At 44.9% G+C, this 22,520-nt stretch overlaps 1 protein-coding gene across 6 annotated transcripts in view; it reads left to right on the top strand.

The window, feature by feature from the left end:
* NFIC (nuclear factor I C) overlaps nucleotides 1-22,520 on the top strand; it is a 123,990-nt gene that overhangs the window by 84,252 nt on the left and 17,218 nt on the right. For 3 of the 6 annotated variants that reach the window (XM_066635811.1, XM_066635807.1, XM_066635810.1), the window contains exons 3-10: nucleotides 850-924; nucleotides 2,124-2,198; nucleotides 4,648-4,771; nucleotides 7,011-7,135; nucleotides 8,846-8,974; nucleotides 11,516-11,700; nucleotides 15,927-16,083; nucleotides 19,950-20,032. In XM_066635811.1, the coding sequence (XP_066491908.1) occupies nucleotides 850-924; nucleotides 2,124-2,198; nucleotides 4,648-4,771; nucleotides 7,011-7,135; nucleotides 8,846-8,974; nucleotides 11,516-11,700; nucleotides 15,927-16,083; nucleotides 19,950-20,032 (953 nt within the window). The remainder of the gene's footprint in view (nucleotides 1-849; nucleotides 925-2,123; nucleotides 2,199-4,647; nucleotides 4,772-7,010; nucleotides 7,136-8,845; nucleotides 8,975-11,515; nucleotides 11,701-15,926; nucleotides 16,084-19,949; nucleotides 20,033-22,520) is intronic. The other 3 variants (XM_066635812.1, XM_066635813.1, XM_066635814.1) reach the window with 3 other exon arrangements.

Genomic DNA, 22,520 nt, shown 5'->3' with positions numbered 1-22,520 from the left:
GAAGAAAGACCAGAGATCTCACTGGCATTGCCACAGACCACCTCCCACAACGCAGCATGTGGCTGGCCATGGGAGCAGTGTGCATAGCACTTGCTCACATGTGTGAACAAACATGCAGGCGCACTTGTTGAAACTTCCTGTTTTTGAATTGCCCTGGGGCACAGTTGTGTGATTTTGCCCTCTGAGAAATGTTTGCTTATCTTCCTCAAAACTCTCATAACTTTCCTCAAAATTCCACAGATTTTCTCCTGAGTTTGTTTCACACTTTGCTTCAGGTGAGATTTGGAAAAAACTCAAGCTTGGTTCTCATTGTCCGTGGCCAACTTTGTGACTGGGCTGTACTTGGGAGGGGGGAATGAGGTTCCATGTATGGGACCTAGTGTCACTTGTGCTGCGAGCCCATCCCAATATAACAGCTCATAACCACACCCAGCCAGTGCCTGAGGCAGTGAGGGTCATAAGAACATAAGAAGAGCCCTGCTGGATCAGGTCATAGGCTCATCTAGTCCAGCTTCCTGTATCTCACAGTGGCCCACCAAATGCCCCAGGGAGCACACAAGACACATGTGTCCTGGTGCCCAGCAGAGGGCTGCTGCCGCCGCTGTTCTCCACCAGGGCCTATGAGGCCCTATGAGGAGGCTTGCCCGGAGGGAAATACACACCAGTAGTTACTATGAGTTCTCCTTTGGGTCCTCACCTCTCACAAAGGTGGCCGTGGTAAAAGAGGACTGTTACCTATGCACCGCCTGGTTAGCTTCCTGCCTCAGCATCATTGAAACTTATGAAACTTCTGTTTGGGATGTTATATATATGACAGCCCCAAATCTTATGAGTGCTTCATTTTTTCAGATACAGATCAAAGCAGCAGTCCGAGGACAGGAATTGGCTCAGACCAGGAGGACAGCAAGCCTATCATCACATTGGGTGAGCAAAAGACATTCAACAGTGGGGGGGGGGGGATTTGGTGGGGGTATATGCTCATATAAAGGGATTAATAGATAGCTCCCTGGCTCAAAGCAGGACTGAACTGAAATGCTCCCCTCCCCATCAGATTTGCCAGTGGTAAAGTAAGAGTGGCCTCAATTGGCAATTGAGGAGGTGAAAGAGGGGGTCTTACCACCACTGGTGACACTTCTCTTGAAGGCTGGATGGTGCCATTTCCCCCACAAGCACATACAGTTCCTCTCTGATTGAAGCTTTGTGAGCACGTATATTCCACAGTTCCCACTTGCCATATGTCTGCTGGCAATGAGGCACAGGAGAGAGCTTGGGGAGATGACCTTAAGGTTCAGCCAGGTTCATCTGGTACTATCTGAATGGTATACAAACTAAAGAACCATGTTCAGTATCATATACATATTAAATTCAGTTAAAATCTGGGTCAACACTGCTTTCAGGCCATTGTTCTTTGGTATTGTCCTGTTCTACAGTAAAAGAGAAAGGTGTTCGTTGTTTCTGGAATTTTGCATTTTTTAAGTTGTATTTTTTCCCCAGTGATGTTTTCAAAAGGCTAATCCGGTACTGAGTTGGGAAGGTTCTTAAAGAAACTAACATGAAATAGCTGTCTCCCAGTTGTGTTGCCCCATTTGCTGATGTCAAAATGGGGGAACATGAAAGGGAGGGCTCACTGGTGCCATGGGCACTGGGTGGTTGATGGCTGCCATTTTCCCCCTTAAGCCTCCAGAGACCAATGCAATGTCATTACATGGCATTATTTCCAGAGGGCTTATGGGAAATTAAAATGGTGCCCAGAAGCTACCCAGGTACACATTGCTAGAAAACTGTGATGGGAAAAAAAGACAAGTTTGTGGGGAGGTAATTTGGGGGCAACTTTTGAATCAAAAGTTGTTATTTATTATTGTATCCCTTCCTTTAAACAAAGTAGCCCATGGCAGCTCATAAAAACAGCCACACAAAAATTTTTAAAAAATAATATTAATACAATAGAAAACAGGATAAATTTCTGCATAAAACCACCTGTCAACTAAAGCTTTTGTCCCAGCTTTACACAAGACTTTGAGACTTCAGTCTCCAAGTTGGATTGTCAATGCTGAAAATTCCAAATGAGATTATGGTGGACACATTGGCGAATTTTTGAATGGGTACAAAATCTCTCTTTGCAGACGCGACGGATTTCCAAGAGAATTTTGTCACGTCGGGTGTTTTCAGTGTCACAGAACTTATCCAGGTTTCCAGGAGTGAGTAGCACCTAGCAGCTTCTTTTTGTCTTGTTCTTGCTTCTGATGAGGGTGCTTTGCATGTACTGGGGGCGGAGGTTCAAGGGGGAGCCAGAGCATAAATGGGAATTTTTAGGCTAATTCTAGTGGTGTGTTCTTACCCCTGTTTTCTCAAGGCGGTCCTGTTCAAGAAGCTGACTGAGCTGATTGTCTCAAGCAGCAGACTGGTAGGGGCACCTGCTGCCCACATGTCAGTGCCAATCTTTACACCTCCTCCTATTCAGTGGCATCACCCCAGAAGTTTTGCGGTAATGTGATGACATCGTCATGTCACTTCTGGGTTGCTGGGCCTTCACCGCCAGTAGGAGGAGAAGCCGGGTGTGTATCAGCTCTGGCTCTCCTGCCCATGGTGTCCTGTCTGCTGCAATTTGGTAACAACCAAGCCTCCTGCAGGCTGGGCTGCGCAATGTCTGAGGCTGACACAGCTGGGTTGGAAGTGTCGCTGGCACCCCATTAGCATCCTCTTATGACTAGTACCTGGGTGAACCATACCCTCCACCCCTCTGTTGCTATGCCGCTTCTTCTACCCCCTAGATTCAAAAAGGAAGAGGGGAATGGAACAAAAGAGGGAGAGGAGAGTGAGGGGCTAGAGCAGGGGTGTCCAAACATTTTGGTGGGAGGGCCACATCATCTCTCTGACATTGAGTCACTGGGGCCAGGAAAAAAATGAATTAATTTACATTTAAAATTTGAATAAATTTACATAAATGAATTCATTAGAGCTGGAACTTATATGAATGAATGAAGGTCTTACAGTAGCTCAAGGCCTATAAAAGGCCTTGCACAAAGCAAGGCTAGCCTTTCCTTCACTCCCGCTGCTGTATCACAGGCGTGAAGCAGCAAGCAGTGAAGGGAGCTCTCATCCCGCAGCTCTGGTGAGAGGTTGAACTGTCGTCATCATGCTGAGAAAAGTTGCATCGGGCCAGCATGGGCTCCAGCAAGTCTCTGGAGGGCCAGAGGCTCCTTGGAAACTAGGGGCTCCCTGAGGGCTGGATTGGGAGCCCCCGAGGGCCGCAAGTGGCCCCCGGGCCAGGGTTTGGGCACCCCTGGGCTAGAGCATCATATATGTTCTTGCCCATCACTTTCTTCTGCTCCCCACTTTTTGAATCCAGGGAGCAGGAGGAGCAGCAGTAGTGGCAGCATCTGGGTAAGGCTTGGCGCCGCCCGGAGGTATTGGGCCAGCCACGAGTTTTCTGGCTTGCAGCCTATAGTGCTGGTTAGCTGTCAGATAATGATTTTAGTGTTTTTCCTATAACTGCATTAGCTAAATGAGCATCATGATGACAGGAGGGGTGCAATGTGATGTGCAGGGAAGGCTATATGATGGCTATTTAGAACTGAGAGCCAGAGTTTTATTTGGAGAACTTTCAGTCCAAGTGTCTGGGCAACTGGGGATGCAATGAGTCCTCCTGGCTCACCTTGAATTTTTTTTTTTTTTGCCTAAATTCATTTTCCAGCAGCAGAAGAGGTCCTACGGCTGCCCCACAGCCACCATTCCTCATCATAATTCTTTTTGGAATTATGCTATAACATCAGCTCATGTGCTTCTGAAGGAAATTGTAGGGAAAGGGGGAAGCTGCTAGCTACTGGGAGGAGTGCCACCAGAAAGGCCCCCATTTCACTGCTGTGAAAATTATCAAAAATGTATCCCCCTCCCTTTCACCATCCTGGCTTAGACCCAAGCTACATGGAACCTCCAGGTCAAGGGGCATTGTTCCATTAAATATGATTATTAAAAATGTTGTTTCCGTCTTGTCTTGCTCATGTATTTCCTGAACACATTTGGTTGGCAACTGTTGGAAACAAGACACTGGACTAACAGCCCAATCCTATGCATGTTTACTCAGAAGTAAGTCTCATTAGAGTCAGTGGGGCTTACTCCCAGGAAAGTATGGATAGGATTGGGCTGTAAGTGGTTTCTTGATCTGATCAAGTAGAGCTCACCTTATAGATTCCCATGGAGACTATTAGCTTATTGGAACTTCCATGTTGACAGGCAATCATACTCCTGAATTTCAGCTACTAGAAGTAGCAGCAGAGGAGGGCAGTGGCCTTCATATCCTTGTTCTGGACTTTCTGGAGGCATCTGACTGATCACTGTGGAAAATCTGATGCTGACCTTGATGGGCCCTTGTCTGCTTCAGCATGGCTTTTCTGATGTTCTAAGGCTCATCAATTGCAAATAAAAGCTTGCAATGTGTCTGCTTGCATAATAGAGACACATTTTGCCTGCATGCACACATACAGACAGTATCCCTGTCACTGAGGTCCAATCTGCCAGTGTCAGGCATGGAGAATAACTGACTCTCTGGTGTCCCACGCACTTATCCCCTTCCCACATGGTCTCTCGTTTTATAACTTTTGTCCTTTGCCCTAAGTTGATGGTCCTTTATCTCTTTCTGCTCTGCAGCGCCAGTGGTGACAGGCACGGGGCCAAATTTCTCCTTGGGGGAGTTGCAAGGGCACCTGGCCTATGATTTGAACCCTTCAAGTACAGGGTTGAGGCGGACACTTCCCAGTACCTCCTCCAGTGGGTAAGTCCGAATTGGGGGTGGGGTTTCTATGGACTGTTACAAATTGAGGTGGTTGTCATGGCAGTTCTGTGCCCCCAGCTTGTTTTTCAAAGCCCCAAGAGCTTAGCCCAGGAATGTGTGGAGACAAGGGTTACCCTGAACATATGCAGAATGCATTTTATATTCTTTTGATCAGAACATAGCTCTGGAACTTGTTTTGAATTCTGCCCTCCCCCTGCAAGGAATGAGTACATATGATTATGAAATGAGTACACTTTTCTTATGATTAGGGAATTCGATTTGGAGGATGTTTTGCTTTTGTGGAACCAATTGCCAATCCCTTTTAGCCACATCCCCATGTCCCACATATCTGGAAGTTGGAAGGGGTTAAACAATTTCAGATCAGCAGCTGGAGGCCCCAGAGTGAAAGCTGTCCCCATGTGGTGTACAGGTTGTCCCAACAAGTTGCTTTTGCAAAAGAAAGAGAAGTGTGCACAGGAAATAGCAATGACACTTAATTGCTGTCTACTATATAGGACTAGAGAAGTCTCACAGCTCTCCATAGCCCACTCCAAGCAGCCATCCTAGACACTGACCAGGGCCACAATGGCTGAGCAATAGGTTGTCTCATTTACAAATGTCTGTTGAGCAAGAAGATTCCAGGATGTCCACACAGTGTGTGTTTCTCAGACTTGCTGCCATTTCCATGTACTCAAAGCAAACATCCTTTGCGTTCTGTTTCAACAAGATTCACAAACACAATTGGCTGAGGGCCCAGTCCTATCCAACATTCCAGCACTGGTGCAGCTGCAATGCAGCCCCGAGGTAAGGGAACAAATGTTCCCATATCTTGAGGAGGCCTCTGTTACTGCCTCCCCACCACAGGATGCAGTGCACACCCCACTGGCACAGCTGCACCAGCACTGGAAAATTAGATAGGATTTGACCCTGAGATGATCAACTGGCCTCTGTCAAGCCCAAAGCAGCTGAATCTTGGGACCCAGATGGTGCTACCAATTTTTAATTTAAGGGCAGCGAAACTTTACTCAGTATTTGTTCTTGTGATTTGCCCAAATCAATTCCTTTTCTCATTGCTCAGAACAAGGGATGCTCATTCTTGAATTTCTTCACTGCCACCCTCTTCACTCCTGAATCCTACACAGGCTACTCATCTCTGACCTCTAAAACCATCCATCCCCTTTATCTCTCAACTCATTCAGCTCCCTCAACAGCCCAAAGGTCTGCTGCCCCATCTAATGACTCCATCCTTTCTGCCTCGCTGGCCCTTATGCCTGGAGACCTGTCTTCCAACATCTCTGGGATGTCACTGCCCTTACTTTCTTTAAACCCCACCTCAAAACCTGCTTTTGTGTGAAGCCGTTTCTGAAACCCCTAAGACCTCATGCCCTACTCTAACCAAGCCTAAGACCATATAACTGAGATAAAAGCTTATTCTTGCATTATCTACCCTTCCCTCCATTTCCCTCCTCTTTCATGTCTGTCAGTCTTGCTCTGTTTTCTATATTATAAGCTTCTGGAGCTAGGGACTTGTGTTCTTGAACTTTGAAAAGCATACATGTATGTTGATAGTGCTATACAAATAAATAGAAGAAAATATTTTTTTAGAAAAGAATCACTGTGGCTTTCACATGCTAAGGAATCTGGGTGTTGTAGTTTCTTGGGAGAGTGTGCTAAGAATGTTTGTGTTGGTGTTCCTGCAGAGGTCTTTGTTTGAGAATTGTGATGGTTACATCCTGGTTTGGAAATTGACTTGAAGTGCAGTTGTGATATGAGATAGCACTAGGCTCATGTACTTGTTTTTTGAGTAAGTAGAACCAGATACAAAGAGGCCTTGCTCAATTTCTGTTCTGTGCATTCTGAAATGAATGGGGATTCCATTTTGTTTTTTAGCTTTTAAATAAAATAAGGTGTGTGCCTTCATTGAACGCTGTCACCATGGTGGCTGCCATTTTCTTTTACCCATGCTTCTTCATGGCAACATTGCATCTTGGGCTATGTGGGTGGTGAAAATGGCCACCATAAGGATATGGTTGTGTGGAAAAACACTTTTTACAAGTAAGAGATGCACATTATTTTATGTTTATAAACCAGAAATGAAAATGAATTAAAATTAAGCCAAACAAAAGGAATGGACATAAAAATAAATAAAATAATGTTTTTTTCCTTGCATATAGCTAAATGCCCAGTTGGGTTTAAAAGGGCACTAACGATGCTATCTATTTTTGTTCCACTTCTTCAGGAGTAAACGGCACAAGTCAGGTTCTATGGAGGATGACTTGGACACCAGCCCAGGGGGCGAATACTACACATCCCCTAGCTCACCCACGAGTAGCAGCCGCAACTGGACAGAAGATATGGAAGGGGGTAAGTGTCTGAGCCTGGGGCCTGCTCCCCCATTTGAATTCCAGTTTCTCCTGACATTTTCACAGGGATGAGAATATCGGTCCTGGCTTTGACAGCTTGCAGCTGGGTGCTGTCAAAGTTAATGCACAAAATGCAACTTTTGCTTGAACTTTGAATAAAGGGACTTTTTGAAGGGCTGGACAAACAATTTTGTTGATGTGATGTGCCTCAATCTCTGAAATAGCAACATATTATTACTGCATTTTTCATTTAATTAATCAATATGATGATTTTTACTTTTTCCTGTTCTAATGTGGGTGACTTCCTTTGCAATTCTATACACAGTTTCCTAGGAGTAAACTCCATGGAACAAAATAGATCTTACTTCTGAGTAGACATGCATCGGATTGGGCTGTAAGAAAGCGAGTTGAGAGTCAGGAAGTTACTGATTTTAAACCTTTTTACCAGTTTTAGATGCTGCATATGTGTCACGGAAGGCATCATCTTAAAAAGAGGCATTCCTTCTTGTGAGACAGAAAAGGGGGAGTGCCTCTAAGATGCCATTTGCCATGTGCATGTGTTATCACAGGTAGCATCTTAAAAGAGCCATTCCGTGTGTAAAAAGACTGTTTTTAAGTTGGGTGCTTTCAATTTATTGTTTATATGTACAGAGTAAATATTTTAGATATATGTTTTATCATGAGTACCTCTTCTTAGTAGAACAAATATTTTTTGCAGTTGATTTAAATCTAACCAGTTAAACATCACAGTATCATTATGATCCTCCCCCTTCTCCCTGAGAATATTCTGCCTGGAAACCCATTCTCAGCAGTAGCAACTGACATTATGCCAGTGGGCGGCGTAAGGAGTCCCCCGCTCTTATACCCTTCCTTCCCCCAGTGGTACTAGAGACGTGTTCAGAGGTTTTGCAGGAAAGGGTTTAGTTCAATCCTGTACTGGATGTTCTATAAAATCCTCCTAAATGAGCGTCTGAGAAAAGACTAAACCCTTTAGTGGCACAGCCTAAACCAACTGGCCCAGATAAATCTGTGCTGGGGGAGGGAGGAGGGGGAAGAGATTAACTCCCTGTGCACCAGCCTCCATTCTGTTTCTCCCCCACCCCAAGTCAGAACAATATCCACAGCAAGGGTCTCAATTTTTCCACATTTAGATCTCTTGTCCTCCAGTATTTCATTACCATAAACAGGAAGGATCTTGGGTGGTTGTAGCACCCTATTCTCACACCAAGGAGCAACCGCTACTTACCCCTTACTTTTACCAACCACAAGGCTCTCTTCTGCTTGCTGTGTGTTGTATGCATTTACTTTATTTTATCTTGGTCTTCTCTGTTTTCTGAAGCAAGCATGTTTGTCAATTTTATTTTTATTTAATTTTTTTTTAATGTATGCCCTCCTTTTCAGCCCACCAGGTTTAGGAGGGATACTTTTTAATTATTCGCAAAACACAATGCACATATATATACAGTGTGTTGCACTTATGGACAGGGGCCCATTTTACAGCTAAAGAACACCGACCACTGAGAGAGTGGGATTTTCTCATGTCAGAGAAAATGTGACAGTCCCAGCAGTTGAAGGGGATGATGGTACTAAAGACATGCGCATTGATGGTGATACAGTATATGAATAATGATTATTGTTAATACTGAATAATAAAAGATAACCTTTGCCTATGCTTCCTAACACAAACATTTCTCCTGCATCTCTCTCCCAGGTATCTCCCCGACCGTGAAAAAGACGGAAATGGATAAGTCCCCCTTCAATAGTCCATCTCCACAGGACACTTCACCCCGGCTGACCAGTTTCACCCAGCATCACCGTCCGGTCATTGCTGTTCACAGTGGTATGTTTGCTGTTGCTAAGGATGGCTTTGGATATGAAAATTTGCTTGGTTTAGACTTGACTGATTCAGCAGAATCAAGTGGGAATAAAGCGGTGACATCTTGAGGTGGTGGAGTAAATAGGCCACTTGGGTTACAGCTTCCTTAAGTAAAAAAAAAAAACTTCATGCAAATAGAAAACAAGCCTGCCAAAGATTTTCAGTCCCTGGTATCACCAGGCGAAGTCAGGAAAGACTTTGTCTAGGACTAGAACCAATGCCAATCAGTGAAGATTATACTGAGCCAGATCGACCCAGGACGGAGGCTCTCATCTCCTCTTGCTGTTCTAGCTTTCTGCTTGCAGGAAGATTTTTTACACAAAGAAACATTAAAAAGTTAGCTTCCCCACTTGCAGCCTGAAGTGGTACAGTCCATTCTACCACCTTAGGTCTCTACAACCTTATTCTGGTGCATGCACAGACCAATCTATACATGGGGTTTTAGCCCATGGATCTTGTCTGATTGTACACTTCTGCTAGCAAGGTGACACAAAACAGATTTAATCCAGTTTCTAACAGTTACCACTTCTTCCTGGGAAATCTTGGGAATTGTGGTCTTGCAAAGAGATGGTGTGCTCTAGGGATCTCTACCAGTGAAGTTTTGGAACTTTCTCCAAACTACAATTCCCAGTATTCTTTGGGGGGGGGGGGAAGCAATGACAGCTAAAGCAGTGTACAACCAATATGAGTGTACAGAGCAGACAGGCCTTGTGACCTTTTGCTGAGTTAACATTAGGGCGTATCTAAGTGACTTCTATGTGCTCCTCAACACATTGTGTCTCTAGCATCCAGAGAGTGAAGGAAGATACCTGCGGGAAAAAAATGTCTGTTAATTAGTATTCTGGACTCGATAGCCAGAGTTGACATTGATGAGCCCCACCAATGACCCTGGGTGAAGACAAATGTAATGTTTTAAGTGCAGCAGGGCTGTTCTGGAAGTGCCATCACTGTCTTCAGTCCAAATGAGTTTTTCTTGAAGGTAAAGTTCTGGAGGGAAAGCCTAGTTCTGCAGATTTGAAGCAAAAGCCAACTGCCTACAATGCAGGTTGGCAAACACATTACAAGTCTCCTCCCTTCCAGTTCACAGAACAATTTGCACTTTACAAAAAAAATGTTTCTCTAGAGAAATTAGTAAGGTGATGAGTGAACAGATAAATACATGCAGTGCTAAAAAATAATAAAGAGAAAAGTAGGAGGCCCACACAAAGCCTGGAAGGAAGAGAAAGAATGTTGGCTGGGATTGTATTCAATTCACTGATGTGAATGCCTGTCATTTCAGATGTGAATCTAGGGTCACTCCACCACTGAGTGACCTGTTGTGGACTTTCATGTTATGTCTGTCCTCATCCTTATGCCTTGTATAAGACTTTTGTCTTCACTGTTTTTGGTTGCCAGCGCCAGGCAGATTGCAGACCAAATGACATTGCTAGAGCTGAATTAAACCCAGGGTAGCGTAGTGGATTTTTCAGCTCAATTCAAGTATTGCTTGCAAGTCAAGTCTATGTTGCCTGAATCTGAATTTTCAAATAATGTTCCTTAGCTTTAGAAAACCAGGGACTTTACAATGTTGAATTTGATAATAGTCTTCTTGATAGCCTCAGTCTAGTTCATCAGGCACCAAACCCCAACCCACAGGCTGGATCTTCCCCTATAAGAACGGGGCTTACCATTCCAAGGGGCAGCCTAATACTTGTGCCTCTACTCTCCCCAAACTTCACACTTGGCAGCTGCTTTCACTGCCCATCGCCCCAGCAGACTCTGTGCCCAGATTTCCAGGCAGGCGTTGGTAGCCCTGCACAAAGTTTAGGGGAGCTCTGAGGCAAAGATACAAGGCTGCCCTGTGGAATGGTAAGGTCCATTCACAGCGGGGAAGGGTTTTTCGGTGTTGTGCAGTCCTGAGTTTGGAGACCACTGGTCAAGATCATTGAGGTTTAAACCTGGAAATACATGTGTTTTGAAAAAGTTTTTTTTTTTTTAAAAGAAGCAAAACCTGAATTTGAAAGGCTATGATGTGTATTTTAAAATTTTTAGTTTTGAAAATGAAGTGTATGAGAAATTTCTTTTGGAGTATTTGCAGAGAGCCAGGGCTGGGGAGGAGAGAGGGGTGAGATTGACATCTCTGTAGCTTGCAGCAAGGTGCCAGGGTCTTGGTACAATGTGGGTAAGGGGACACATTGAACCCCTTCTTGAACCCCTTCTTCCCAAGTACGTAGTGTAGAAGAGAGATGGAAAGTAGCAAATATCTCAAAGACCTGTTGACTTGCCTGAGAAATGTTGGGGAGAAGGAAGAGGAAATGGTGCCTACAGAGTACCAGTCTGGCTCCCTCATGCTCCAGAAGGAGGAGTAAGAGGAGGAGAAAGAAGTAGGAAGGGTGGGTCATCCAGGGCTGCTGTACCTCCCCCACCTGGTAGTCTCCGCAGAGGTGCCCGGGAGCAGGAGGGGCTGGATGCGTGCTGGCGACGAAGGCCGCCCGGTCTCCTCTCTGTCTCTCTCGCCCCGTGCAGGTATCGCCCGAAGCCCCCACCATTCCTCTGCTCTGCACTTCCCTACCACCTCGATCCTGCCCCAGACGGCCTCCACCTACTTCCCCCACACAGCCATAAGGTACCCGCCTCATCTGAACCCGCAAGACCCTCTGAAAGACCTCGTCTCTTTGGCCTGTGACCCGTCCAATCAACAGCCGGGACCGGTAAGGAGCTGCCAGGATTGCGTCTCCCTGTTCCTGTCCTTGCACATGAGGTCCAGGTGGCCTCTGTCCAGCCCAGAATACAACCCAAAAGGTGCAAGGGAAAACAGTATGTTTCTTTCAACTGCTCATAGGACAGAAGTTCCCCTTGCAATCCCTCTCATGACAGTACATGTTTTGTGCTGCCTTGAGGACTAGAACATTGTTTTTTTAATGGTAGTTTTTTAAAATGACATTTTGTAAAATTCATCAAACCCCAGAATACGGGCAGTGTTGGTTTGTTGTTTCAGTGAATCATGCCTGAGGCATGTTCACCAGAATCATATGAGTAAGCCAGTATTACGCGTTTCCTGGAGAGATTAGTTTGCAAGCAAAATTGATTTAGAGCAGAACTGCAAATATTAAAAGTAGGGCGTAGCGTAGCTTCTCCTTAGACTGGGCAAATGATAGCCAAGTTTTGGTGTGGGGAGGCATGGCTTCCCATGGCTAACGATTCTGCCCCATTCATCAAAACATTTGCCTATCAAGGGAAGGAAGAAGAGAAGTTAAGGAAGAGTCTTGATGGAACTCTTGAAGTCTGTGGTGTGGAATAGTAGGGTCACCTGTGTGCTCTCAAACATGTCAAGGTGCAGTACTCTCCCTTAAGGTATAAAAAGAGCCTTGCTGGATCAGACTAAAGGGCCCATGTAGTCCAGTATCCTGCTTCCCACAGTGACCAACTAGATACTTCCAGGAAGCTAATCAGCAGGACATGATGGCAATAGACCTCTTTTGCTGTTTTCCCCCTTCCAATATGGAGTGATAAAGTGCCTCTGAATATGGAGGTTCCCCATATCCATCATGACTATAATAGCTGCTGATTGACCAACCATCCCTGAGCAGAATTCAATGAATTTGTCTAACTCACTTTAAAAACCATCTAAGCCAGTGGCCACCATGACAGCAAGTTCCATAAATCCCCTCCCTCACCAGAGTTTTAAGAACACAAAATGAAATTTTGAAAGTCATTGGGGGCCAGGGGAGGTGCAAGGCTAGAGGGAATGAGTTCCAACTCCTTTGATGCTAGGTGTTTCTGTGGGGCTTCTAATCAAACTCACCCCATGCAACCATAACCCCCTGTAGTCCAACCCTCCACTCACAGGTCTGCTGTTTGATGTACAGCGTGCTTCTCAGCTGGCCCCTCTCCACCTCAGTTGGGTGCCCCCCCCCCGCAGGTGGTTCCTTCAAAAGGTTACTTAAAACACCAGCTACCTGCAGGGTGGTTGGTAGGAGATGGAAGAAGCAGAGATTCTTGCTCTCTTCCCTCCTAGGAAAAATGTCTGTATTTGAAAGCTCATATTTTCTATCTAATATTTTACTTCTGATTCTATCTTGAGTATTTTCTGTCTGTCTGTCTCTTCCTTCAGTAACTGGAGATATAGACGAGAGACAGAGCTGAAGCTGTTAGAGTACAGGCACTGTTCTTTACAGGGTGTTTGTACAACCCTATTTGCTCAACTATTTGCTGAGTTTTATTAAAAACAAAAACAAAAATTCAGCTTGTAGGATTAGGGCAGTTGACAGCAGGTCAGAAGTAGGGACAAGTTCTCTACTGGCCCAAACTATTCCATTGCTGCTGGGGAAATCCACTCTTCCTCTGCATCCTTCACCTCCTCAATTTGTTTTAACCATGAGAATTTGAAACATTAATTCTGGAATTGGAAGCATGCATTTTGTCACAGTTTTCCATTCATTTGGCTTTCCTACTCTATGATACCAATGCAAAAAAAAAAAATTGTAGTATTGTTTGAAGGTAGAATTAAATCAAAATTATTTCTGTGTAGTGTTTTAATGAGTGCAACGGTGCTCATGGGCATTTGGTAGAAACCACACAAAAGCAACTATAATGTGATTGTATGTGTGATTACATCAGTATTCCTTTTGTGTAATATTTTACGAATGTTCCTGAGCAATGGGAAGCAACTGGTAAAACACTACAAAAAAAATAATCGTGATGCAACTGCATTCACACTGATACTGAATTTCATTTTTTTTGTGGTGCTTTATCAGTGCACACATACATATTGCTGATGCCGAGAGGCACAATAGATGCGTGAACTGAAAGCTACAGCAAATCATGCAGGTGCCGTGCTCTGCACAAACATTTGGAATTAAACAAAAAGAGAATCATGAAGGACTTTTTAGTGCATCAGCGCCATTTTGAAGTCAAAATTTAGTAATTTTGGGAACTTCAAAATCCAGGGAAAAATTGAGATGAGAAGAATTTCAGAACCACCTCTAGAACTAAGTGTTTATACCACCAAGAATGATGCTTTAACCATTCCACCTTCAACTCCAGTGCAAAAGTGTTATCTCATTAAATGTGTCGCACGTTACCTTTAAGAGTACACATGTAATGTGCAAATGCAAGAAAAATGAGTTTGCAGATATGCTTGGATCATACATATAGATTCATCAGAGAGCTGGGAAAAGTTGCAGCTCCCTAGCAAGAGTGTATTTGTGACCAGCTGGGACCTGCTGCCACATCATATGTGAACTGGCCTCTAGTTGGGATTCGTGCATTTGGAAAGAAGAGGTGGTAGATACTGTGTAGGAGTTTTGTGGATGGCTATTCCATACTGCCATTGGGTTCCACCCCAGTTTTGCAATGTCCCATCGCCCCCTCCTGCTTCTGTTATTCCTCTATGTTCATTTGCTTGTTAAAAATTACACCTTTGATTTGACCACTTCCAATACTGCACTTAGACAATACAGCTTTAGAAAATTACAGGACTGAGAAAATCCTATTAATCCTAAATCTACATTATTATTATTATTATTATTATTATTATTATTATTATTATTATTATTATTATTATTATTATTATTATTATTATGCATATGCATATGCATATGCATATGCATATGCATATGCCACTTTTCAACAAAAAGCAGTTCACAAAGCAGCTTACATAGCAATCAAAACAGAGAAATGGTTCCCTGTTCCCAAAGGGCTCACAAAAAAAATATGGAAGATGCACCAGCAAGAGCTGCTGGGAAAGACACCATGCTGGGGTGAAGAGGGACAGTTGCTTTTCCCCTGTTAAATGTAAGAGGACCTTTAAAAGGTGCCTTTTTTGCCCAGGTAGCAGGGGTTTCTGCTTCTGCTATTCAGTGTTGACACAGATCACTGGTGGCCCTGAAACAAAGTCCTGCATTGAATCCCTCTATGGTACTCTACCTCTCCTTGATGGCGCATTCAGTGCTGCCACTGGTACTGAGGATTCAGGGCCAGTCTGGTCAGGTAGACCCTCAATCAGGGCTAAACCAGACCAACCCAGACACCATCCCTGCTGCTACTAAACTGATACTAACAAGTTGTTTACCTTAGGTTCAAACAGTGTGTGACAGTAGCAGAACTACTCCAATCACATAGAAAAAGCAACATGCAAGTTTGTTGCCACAAAATAAACAGTGGCAGAAACATATTTCACAGAGACATGGTATGCTCTGGAATCACAATGGCCAAACTCAGGTAGCCTTTGGGCCTACCAAGACTGACAGAGGTGAATCCAACAATCTAGAGTCCTATATTGGATTGTGCAAAGGCAGGGGTGATGTGACTGGGTCTGCCGCATTGTTTCTGCCTTGAGTCTGCCGTTGCCAAACCTGCAGCAGTGTGCTAAAAATGAAAAAAGAGCCCCTTACTACGCTCTGTGGTGTGGAAGTGCAGGACTTCTGGTTTTATTTACAGGGAACATGCAAACAAAGGAGCTCCTTTGTTCATGTGGTCTCTGTAAATATGTCCCACACTCCCATGTTTATGAAAACTGCGCAGTGGAGCGCAATAAGAAGAGGATGATCCACTTCTTGTTCAAGTGATTGGAAAGCAGATGAATGTGGCTCATATGGGCTGGAGGTAGGTGGCAGCAGACTTGGGGTGAAGAGCACCCCAAATCCGCCGTACCCTACCATCTGCCCCTGACACAAGCCGCATCAGGTTGCTTCATGGCTGGACCGGCAATGTATAAAGGACAAATAAATGGAGGAGAAGACCTATTGATGGCCATGAATGCTAAATGAAACCTTCATGTACAGAGGCAGGTGAACTGGCTGAGATTCCCCCAATTTGTGGGGAAGCCCACCCATTGTCCCATTCTGGGGAAGGGAGGTGCCCCCGGGCGGGCAGGCGGCTCCTGTGGGTGGTGCTAATGGCTTGCTATGTGTGTCTTTTGTATTGTGTCCCCTAGTTAAATGGAGGTGGTCAAGTGAAGGTACCCGGGCACTACCTTTCCACCCAGATGTTGGCGCCGCCACCCCCCGGTATGCCCCGCCTGGCAATCTCACCTGACACCAAATCCACCACGACAACTTCCGAGGGAGGGACCACCTCGCCGACGTCTCCTAGTAAGCAAGCAAGCCTGCCCGCCCAGCATTCCCACCCCACCACCAAATTGTCTAGCCCTGTCCACCTGCCTTTCATCTATCACCTGTCCAGCCCTGGCCATGTTTAGTACTCTCGCTGCTGCATGGCCCTTCTTGTGGGAAGGGAATGGCTTTGGAGGGTGGGTTCCCCAATGAGATAAGGACATAGAATGGGCCCTGCTGGATCAGACCAAAGGTCTGTCTTGTCCAGCATCCTCCCTTCCACAGTGGCCAGCCAGACACATGCAGGAAGCCTCTTATTGTAGGACTTCAAGGCTGTAGTCCTTCCCCACTGTTGACCCCCAGTAACTGATATTTAGAGGTAAACTGCATCTGAATGTGAAAATTCCATTTAGCTTTTATGGCTAGTAGCCGTTGACAGACTTTTCATCCTCCTCTTTCTCCTCCATGAATTTGTCCAATCCTCTTTTCAAGGCAACAAAGCAACTGACATCATTGCATCTTGTGACAGCAGGGTGGCTTGATTAAGATCAAGGCAACACGAATCACTTATTAATTTGCAGTTGTAAATTCCATGGACAAAGGCCCAATTTTCAAACTCCATTTCCAGCTTCCACAAATGCATGCTGATTGACGTCTGTAAAAAATTAAAATACATGCATTGAAGAGAGCCTTTCTATGGACCTAGAGCATAATCCAAAACTTCTGAGCAAACAGTGTGCAGAATTTAATTCTGTTGGAACTATAGAATTTAACTCTGTTTAGCCAAGCAGTTGTGAACTCAAGGATTTCTGTGCCACTCTCTTTACATGGGTACAGCAATTAAGCAAGAGCACTTCCTTGAAGAGGAAGCGCCCAGAACATTCTGGAAATGATGGGCTTATAGCAGTGAGGAAGAACTGTGCTTCTCATTGACATGGAAAATAATTAGCCATGTTGTTTGGTGCATTCTCCATGTTCAGCCCAACTTGCAGGAACAGATATCTTTTTGGGAGTTTGTCTCCCAAAGCTTCTTTTGCTTATCCTGGCTTGCAGTAGAGCTGTACTTCTTGCAAGGAGAACTGCTGCTCTTAACAGTGGGGGCTGACCAAGCATAGGCTGCTTATCGCAAGCTGCTGAAGTGCTGAGGACTTTTGCACCTTGCTTTGTTTTAACCAACAGGGCATTGCCATGCCTGTTTTTCCTTATCGCACTCTGCACATTGTGTGGCTGTTACAGGTTCAGGGTTATTTCTGCACAGCTTGTATGGTAATGTCCTGTTGGAGAGGCACTGAGGTGTTGCCAGGAATTGTACTTTGATCCAGAATATTTAGCTGGGTCTCTTAATGCCTAATCTTTTTTAAGTGACTTCAGGAAGGATGATACCCACCCTCAGTTTCGGCCACTATGGATTAAATTAAACCAGAAATAGCTAGTTAACATCTCAAAATCACAGAGATATAAGATGGGGGGGGAGGGGCTTCCCTTTGCCTCATCCTCTGGAGGAATGTGAGACCAGACTTAACATTTACAGGAACTGGTTGTGTATATACACATGCCCCCAGCTGCTTTCCTAAGGTGTCTGCCCCTTTTCCTAAGGTTTTCCCTTCAGCAACCTCCTCTTCCTCTCTGTGGATGGTGAGAGGCTGCTTTAGCCTCTTTCCCTTCCTTTGGTCCTGAATCTCTCTCCAGCCTCGGGCAAGTCACGTAGGTTTGCAAAATTGTGTGTATGTGTGACTGGACTGGCCAATCCATCAGGCTGACTGAAATGGTTGTCTTGGACAGCAGATTTGTGGGAGGTGCTTGCCTCTGTCCCCCCCCCCCCACTCCTGTTCATCCTTCTCTTACCCCCTGGAAGAGGGAAAGAAAGAGGGGAACAGAGTGAAAGGGGGTGGAGAAGAGAGTGGTGGGCATCTCTCTCCTCCTTCACACTTCCACTCCGTTCCTTCTTCATTTTTGAATCCAAGAAGCAGGAGGAGTTGTGAAAGCAACTCCTTAGTGCTGTTGGTGCTGGGTAAGGTAAGGGGAGGAGGTAGCTGGTGCCACCTCAACTTACTTGGGAAATATTAAGTTGGCCCTGTTGTAGGCTAATTGTGGTAATTATCCACAATTAGAAGATAATTGTGAGGAGAAGACAGTGTTTAAATGTTTTTTGGGGGGTGGGGGGATGGGAAATAGAATAGCTGGAAACAAGTTGATAGGACCCTAAACCTAGTTTTTGGCATCAGATTTTGCATTGTAGAGAAACATCTGCTTACACATCCAAAGCAAGTTTCTAGTCCTTATGTCGGTGTAGATTATATCCAAACACATAGTTGACAGAAAGCTCTGTGATATACCAGGAAGCTGGGGTTCTCTTACCCTGCAAGTTTTTATATCCCTCATATTCCCTACCGAGATGTCTCTGCTTAGGCCCTATCTCCCTTTCACCCACAAATATTTTTGCAAAATAAATACATTATAGATTGTGTATTTTTTAAAAAGTGTAACAGCAGTTTCACCAGAGAGCATGAAAACTGGTGACCTGTGTGTGTAGAAACGAATCGAAGGTGTATTGATTTGTTTGTTTCTAAACTCAGAATTGGAAGTGGATCTCTCAGTAGATTCAGATGTACTTCAGTGGCTACACAGGAAGCTTGAAATATATAGTCACAGGGGTGGGGTCTTTTGACAAGTGTCTTTCCTAGCCCTGCAGCCTGAAATCATTTTAACTAGGGATAGAACTTACAGCATTTTGCATGCAAAGCTCATGTTCAACGACTGAGCTACAAGCTTCCCACAAGCTCTGTGTATGAACCTGCTTTATGTGCAGTTAAACTATTGGTTCATATTTCCCAATTATATCTGCTCTGACTGCTGACGGGGCTGCAGGGTCTGTCCCAACCCTGCTACCTGAGATCCTTTGGACTTGATACTAAGTTGGGACTTGCAAGACCCACTATGCAGCTATCATAGCCAGTGGAGGCTTTTCCGTTTTTACTGGAACCTGAGGCTGTGTGTGACTCTAGTCGTTTCCATCTCTGTGGGCCAAGGTTTCCCCTCTAGCTTCCCATGCAAAATAGAGGACTTGGGATAGAACAAACCCACTCTAATTCTATCATGACCCAATGGTGGTTGTTCAGTTTTTATTGGGCATTCAGTCTGCATATAAATCTGTTCCTCCCTTTTTAAATCTCTAGGGAGAGTCAGTTGGGCTGACTTGGAAGCTTTTATAGAGGTCAGGGGGTATCACCTGATCCACTCTGGTCAATCAGTATAAGAGGCTTCATTGGCAGATCTCCCTGGTGACCTAGGTGGGGGTGCAATCTGAATTGCCCAACCTATTGTTCCTCCAGTCACTAGATCAACACTGATTGCAGGCTTCAAGCTCACTTCCCCCAAGAGTGAACTTTCCTATTCACTTTTGCAGCCATGTGCTTAGTAAGAGGTGGGGAACTTGGAGGATAGAATAAAGGCAGAAAGAAAGATTACACAGGCCTACAAAATTGAGGGTCAGAAAAGTTTTTCCCAAACATTATGGTGGTCTGATATGAATTTAGGGTGTCGATTCCAAAAATGGCATCCATTTTGCCCTGTCACATCTAGTTTTGGAGATATAGTATAGCATCATTAGTGAATGGTTCAAGCAGCTTCCTCATGAGGAAGCCATGGTGTAGTCTTCCTCATGAGGAATCTGCTTGAACCATTCACTAAAGAGGCTATGCCGTGTCTCCAAAACTAGATGTGATAGGGCAAAACGGATGCCATTTTTGGAATTGGCACCCCAAATATACCCAGGAATTGGTGTAACGTTTTAGGAAGCAAAATGTGTGTCGGCCTGTGTTATTCTTTGCTGGATAGTTATTGCTGGCTAGTGGTTTGATGGATTTAATCTGGAAGAAAAAACCTATATTGTCCTCCTCTTGCAGCCTACTCCGCCCCAGGCACACCCCCTACGAACCGCTTCGTGGGACTAGGACCACGGGATCCTGGCAGCATCTATCAGCCGCAGGTGAGTGGACAGGGAACCTTTTCGAGAGATTGTGTGTGCACGAGGGGTTCCACTGCAGCTTGTTGGATCTGATCTGACAACCATCAGCATACTATCTCTAGCAGTGGCTAACCAAACATCTCTGGGTTGCTCACATGTAGGGCAATGAAGGCCTGTTTGTCTCCAGCAACTGGCACTTGGGGTAGACTGCCCCTGAACATGGAGATTCTGCTGAGATATTACAATAGCTGCCAATAAACCTCCACCCAGCAGCTAGGAAGGAACCCTCTCAGTGGTAGAGCACATGCTTTGCATGCAGAAAGTTCCTGGTTCAATCCCTTACGATTGGCTATCATGGTGCACTTCCAGACTTGCTAATCTGGCCTCCAGTCTCTTGCACCCTGATTTCCTCCTAAAACTACAGTCGCCTCTCATCCCAGTTTCCAGATTCCATTTTCCATGTCTTGGCTCTGATTCTCGGTGTCTCTGGCTTCTCCTGCCCAGCTCCTGCCAAGATTCTGGCTGGCACCTTCCCAACACCCTGGGGAGGACTCCTTTTTTAATGCCTCTAGAAAGAAGAAGAAGTAAATGGTTGGCAGGAATCAAAGTTAGAGGCTGAATCCAAGCCTCGTCTCTTCCCCCCACCCCCACTACCTGCTTGGCCAGATCAGCACGGCTGCCTTTAAGATATGATTGGTTGGCACTCTTAACATGATGGCTGGCAGCCAATGGAATTCCTTTTCCTTCCCCTCCAGCGCCATTGGCACCTGGCACTGACCGTTAGACACAGCTCCTGTTGAAGGTGTGGCCAGGACTTCTGGATAGCAGAGACAATGCCCTCCCCGCCCCACTCTAAATGAGCTTAAAGAATCATTCAGAATTAACTTTTTCTTTCCTTTCCATGGAGGGGGATTGCAGAATCCAGTTTGCACTTGCAGGAGACGGCCAGGAGTTGGAGGCATGTCTCATTCTTTTTGACTATTGTCAGCCAAGTTTGCAAAATATGTGACCCAGATGCTCAGAGGTTTTTAAACTTTATGTTACTTCAGGCCCTACCCCCAAATAATATATACATTTACTTGACCACCCCCCCCCTACACATTACAGCTAGTCATAACCACACTTTGAGAATCCCTGGAGTAAGACAATTATCTAGTTCAGTACTGCCTATACTTCCTTTTGGAGTTTCAGACAGGGGTCTTCCCCAGCCATCCCTGGAGATTCCGGTGATTGAACCTAGTTCTTCAGAGCTTTGTGAACCCCTTCCATGCTGCTTGTGACTCCACAGTGGATTGCAACTCATTCTTTGAGAACTCCTGTATTTGCTGAATGCACCTTTGCCTTCCTTATGAAATAAGACACTGCCTTATACTAAGTCATATAATTAGTCCATCTAGTTTTCAACCTCACCCCAGTGTAGGCTTTTGAGGTTCTACCAAATGTAACTTTGGAATCATGAGATCTAGCAACTTGTTAAAAAGTTTCTTCAGGTTTCTCAGGAAACCAAATTCTGTATTCAGGTGTCAAGCTGATGTGAAATGGCCCTTCACCATCATATTCATGTGGCAAAATGAGGTGGGGCATTTGGTACTAATTCACGAGGATGGATAGGGGTGAAATGGGGGCCCACACACTTTCAAGCATACCATTGCCAATGTAAGATCTAGCAACTTGCTGCTTACTCTAAACAAAAGCTTAGATCCTCAGAAAGCTGTCCTCTGTGCTTGGTATCTAAGCTTCTTTTTTCTATATCCCTGAGGAATTGCGGCATGCACACACATCACTGATGAACTCTTGGATCTACCCAGAAAAAAATTGTAGCCATAGGGTGGCTCAAGGAGAGGCCTACTCTGCCACCTGCTGGAGACATTGCACTACAGTAGGGATGGAATCACATCTGCTTCGCAAAACTTGGATATATTAGAGTAGGGGCACTTTGAAACACAGGCTGCGTTCATTTTTCAGTTTCTAGCGTTAGAAGCAGTAGAGAACTGTTCTTTTTTCTTCTTCCAGCACATTTGGGTCACGTTCTTTTTTCACATTCTAGCGTGCTCACATTCTAGCAATTTGAATTGCAAACTTGGAGCGAGAAAAAATAGCCACCTCCATGCACTTATTTCTACTGGCAGGAATATGGCAACCGCTATGCATTAGAGGTCTCCATGCATTTTATTTCAATGGCTCCTGTATGACTAGATACCATTTTGTTGTGTTTGAAATGAGCCGCACTAGAAGCATGCTACAGGCGTGCTAGTAATGAAACTTCCTCCTAGTTCCTATTAGAAAAATGAATGCAGCCAGACTTTAGTGGCAAAACAGGAAGTGACCTCACAGAAGTGGTCTGTTTGAATCACAGTTTGGAACACAATTGCAATAGGAATCCTATGTAAACTAGCTTGAGTTCCATGAGAAAAGATGGAATACAAATCTAAGAAACAAGCACACAGTAAATACATACTTGAGAGGTCCATCAGCCTTCATGAGCCCTAAGGCTACAGCAGGCCCAACC

This window comes from Tiliqua scincoides, chromosome 8, assembly GCF_035046505.1.
Source record: "Tiliqua scincoides isolate rTilSci1 chromosome 8, rTilSci1.hap2, whole genome shotgun sequence".
NCBI classification, from domain to species: Eukaryota; Metazoa; Chordata; class Lepidosauria; order Squamata; family Scincidae; genus Tiliqua; species Tiliqua scincoides.
This window is presented reverse-complemented; position numbering and strand designations above follow the sequence as displayed.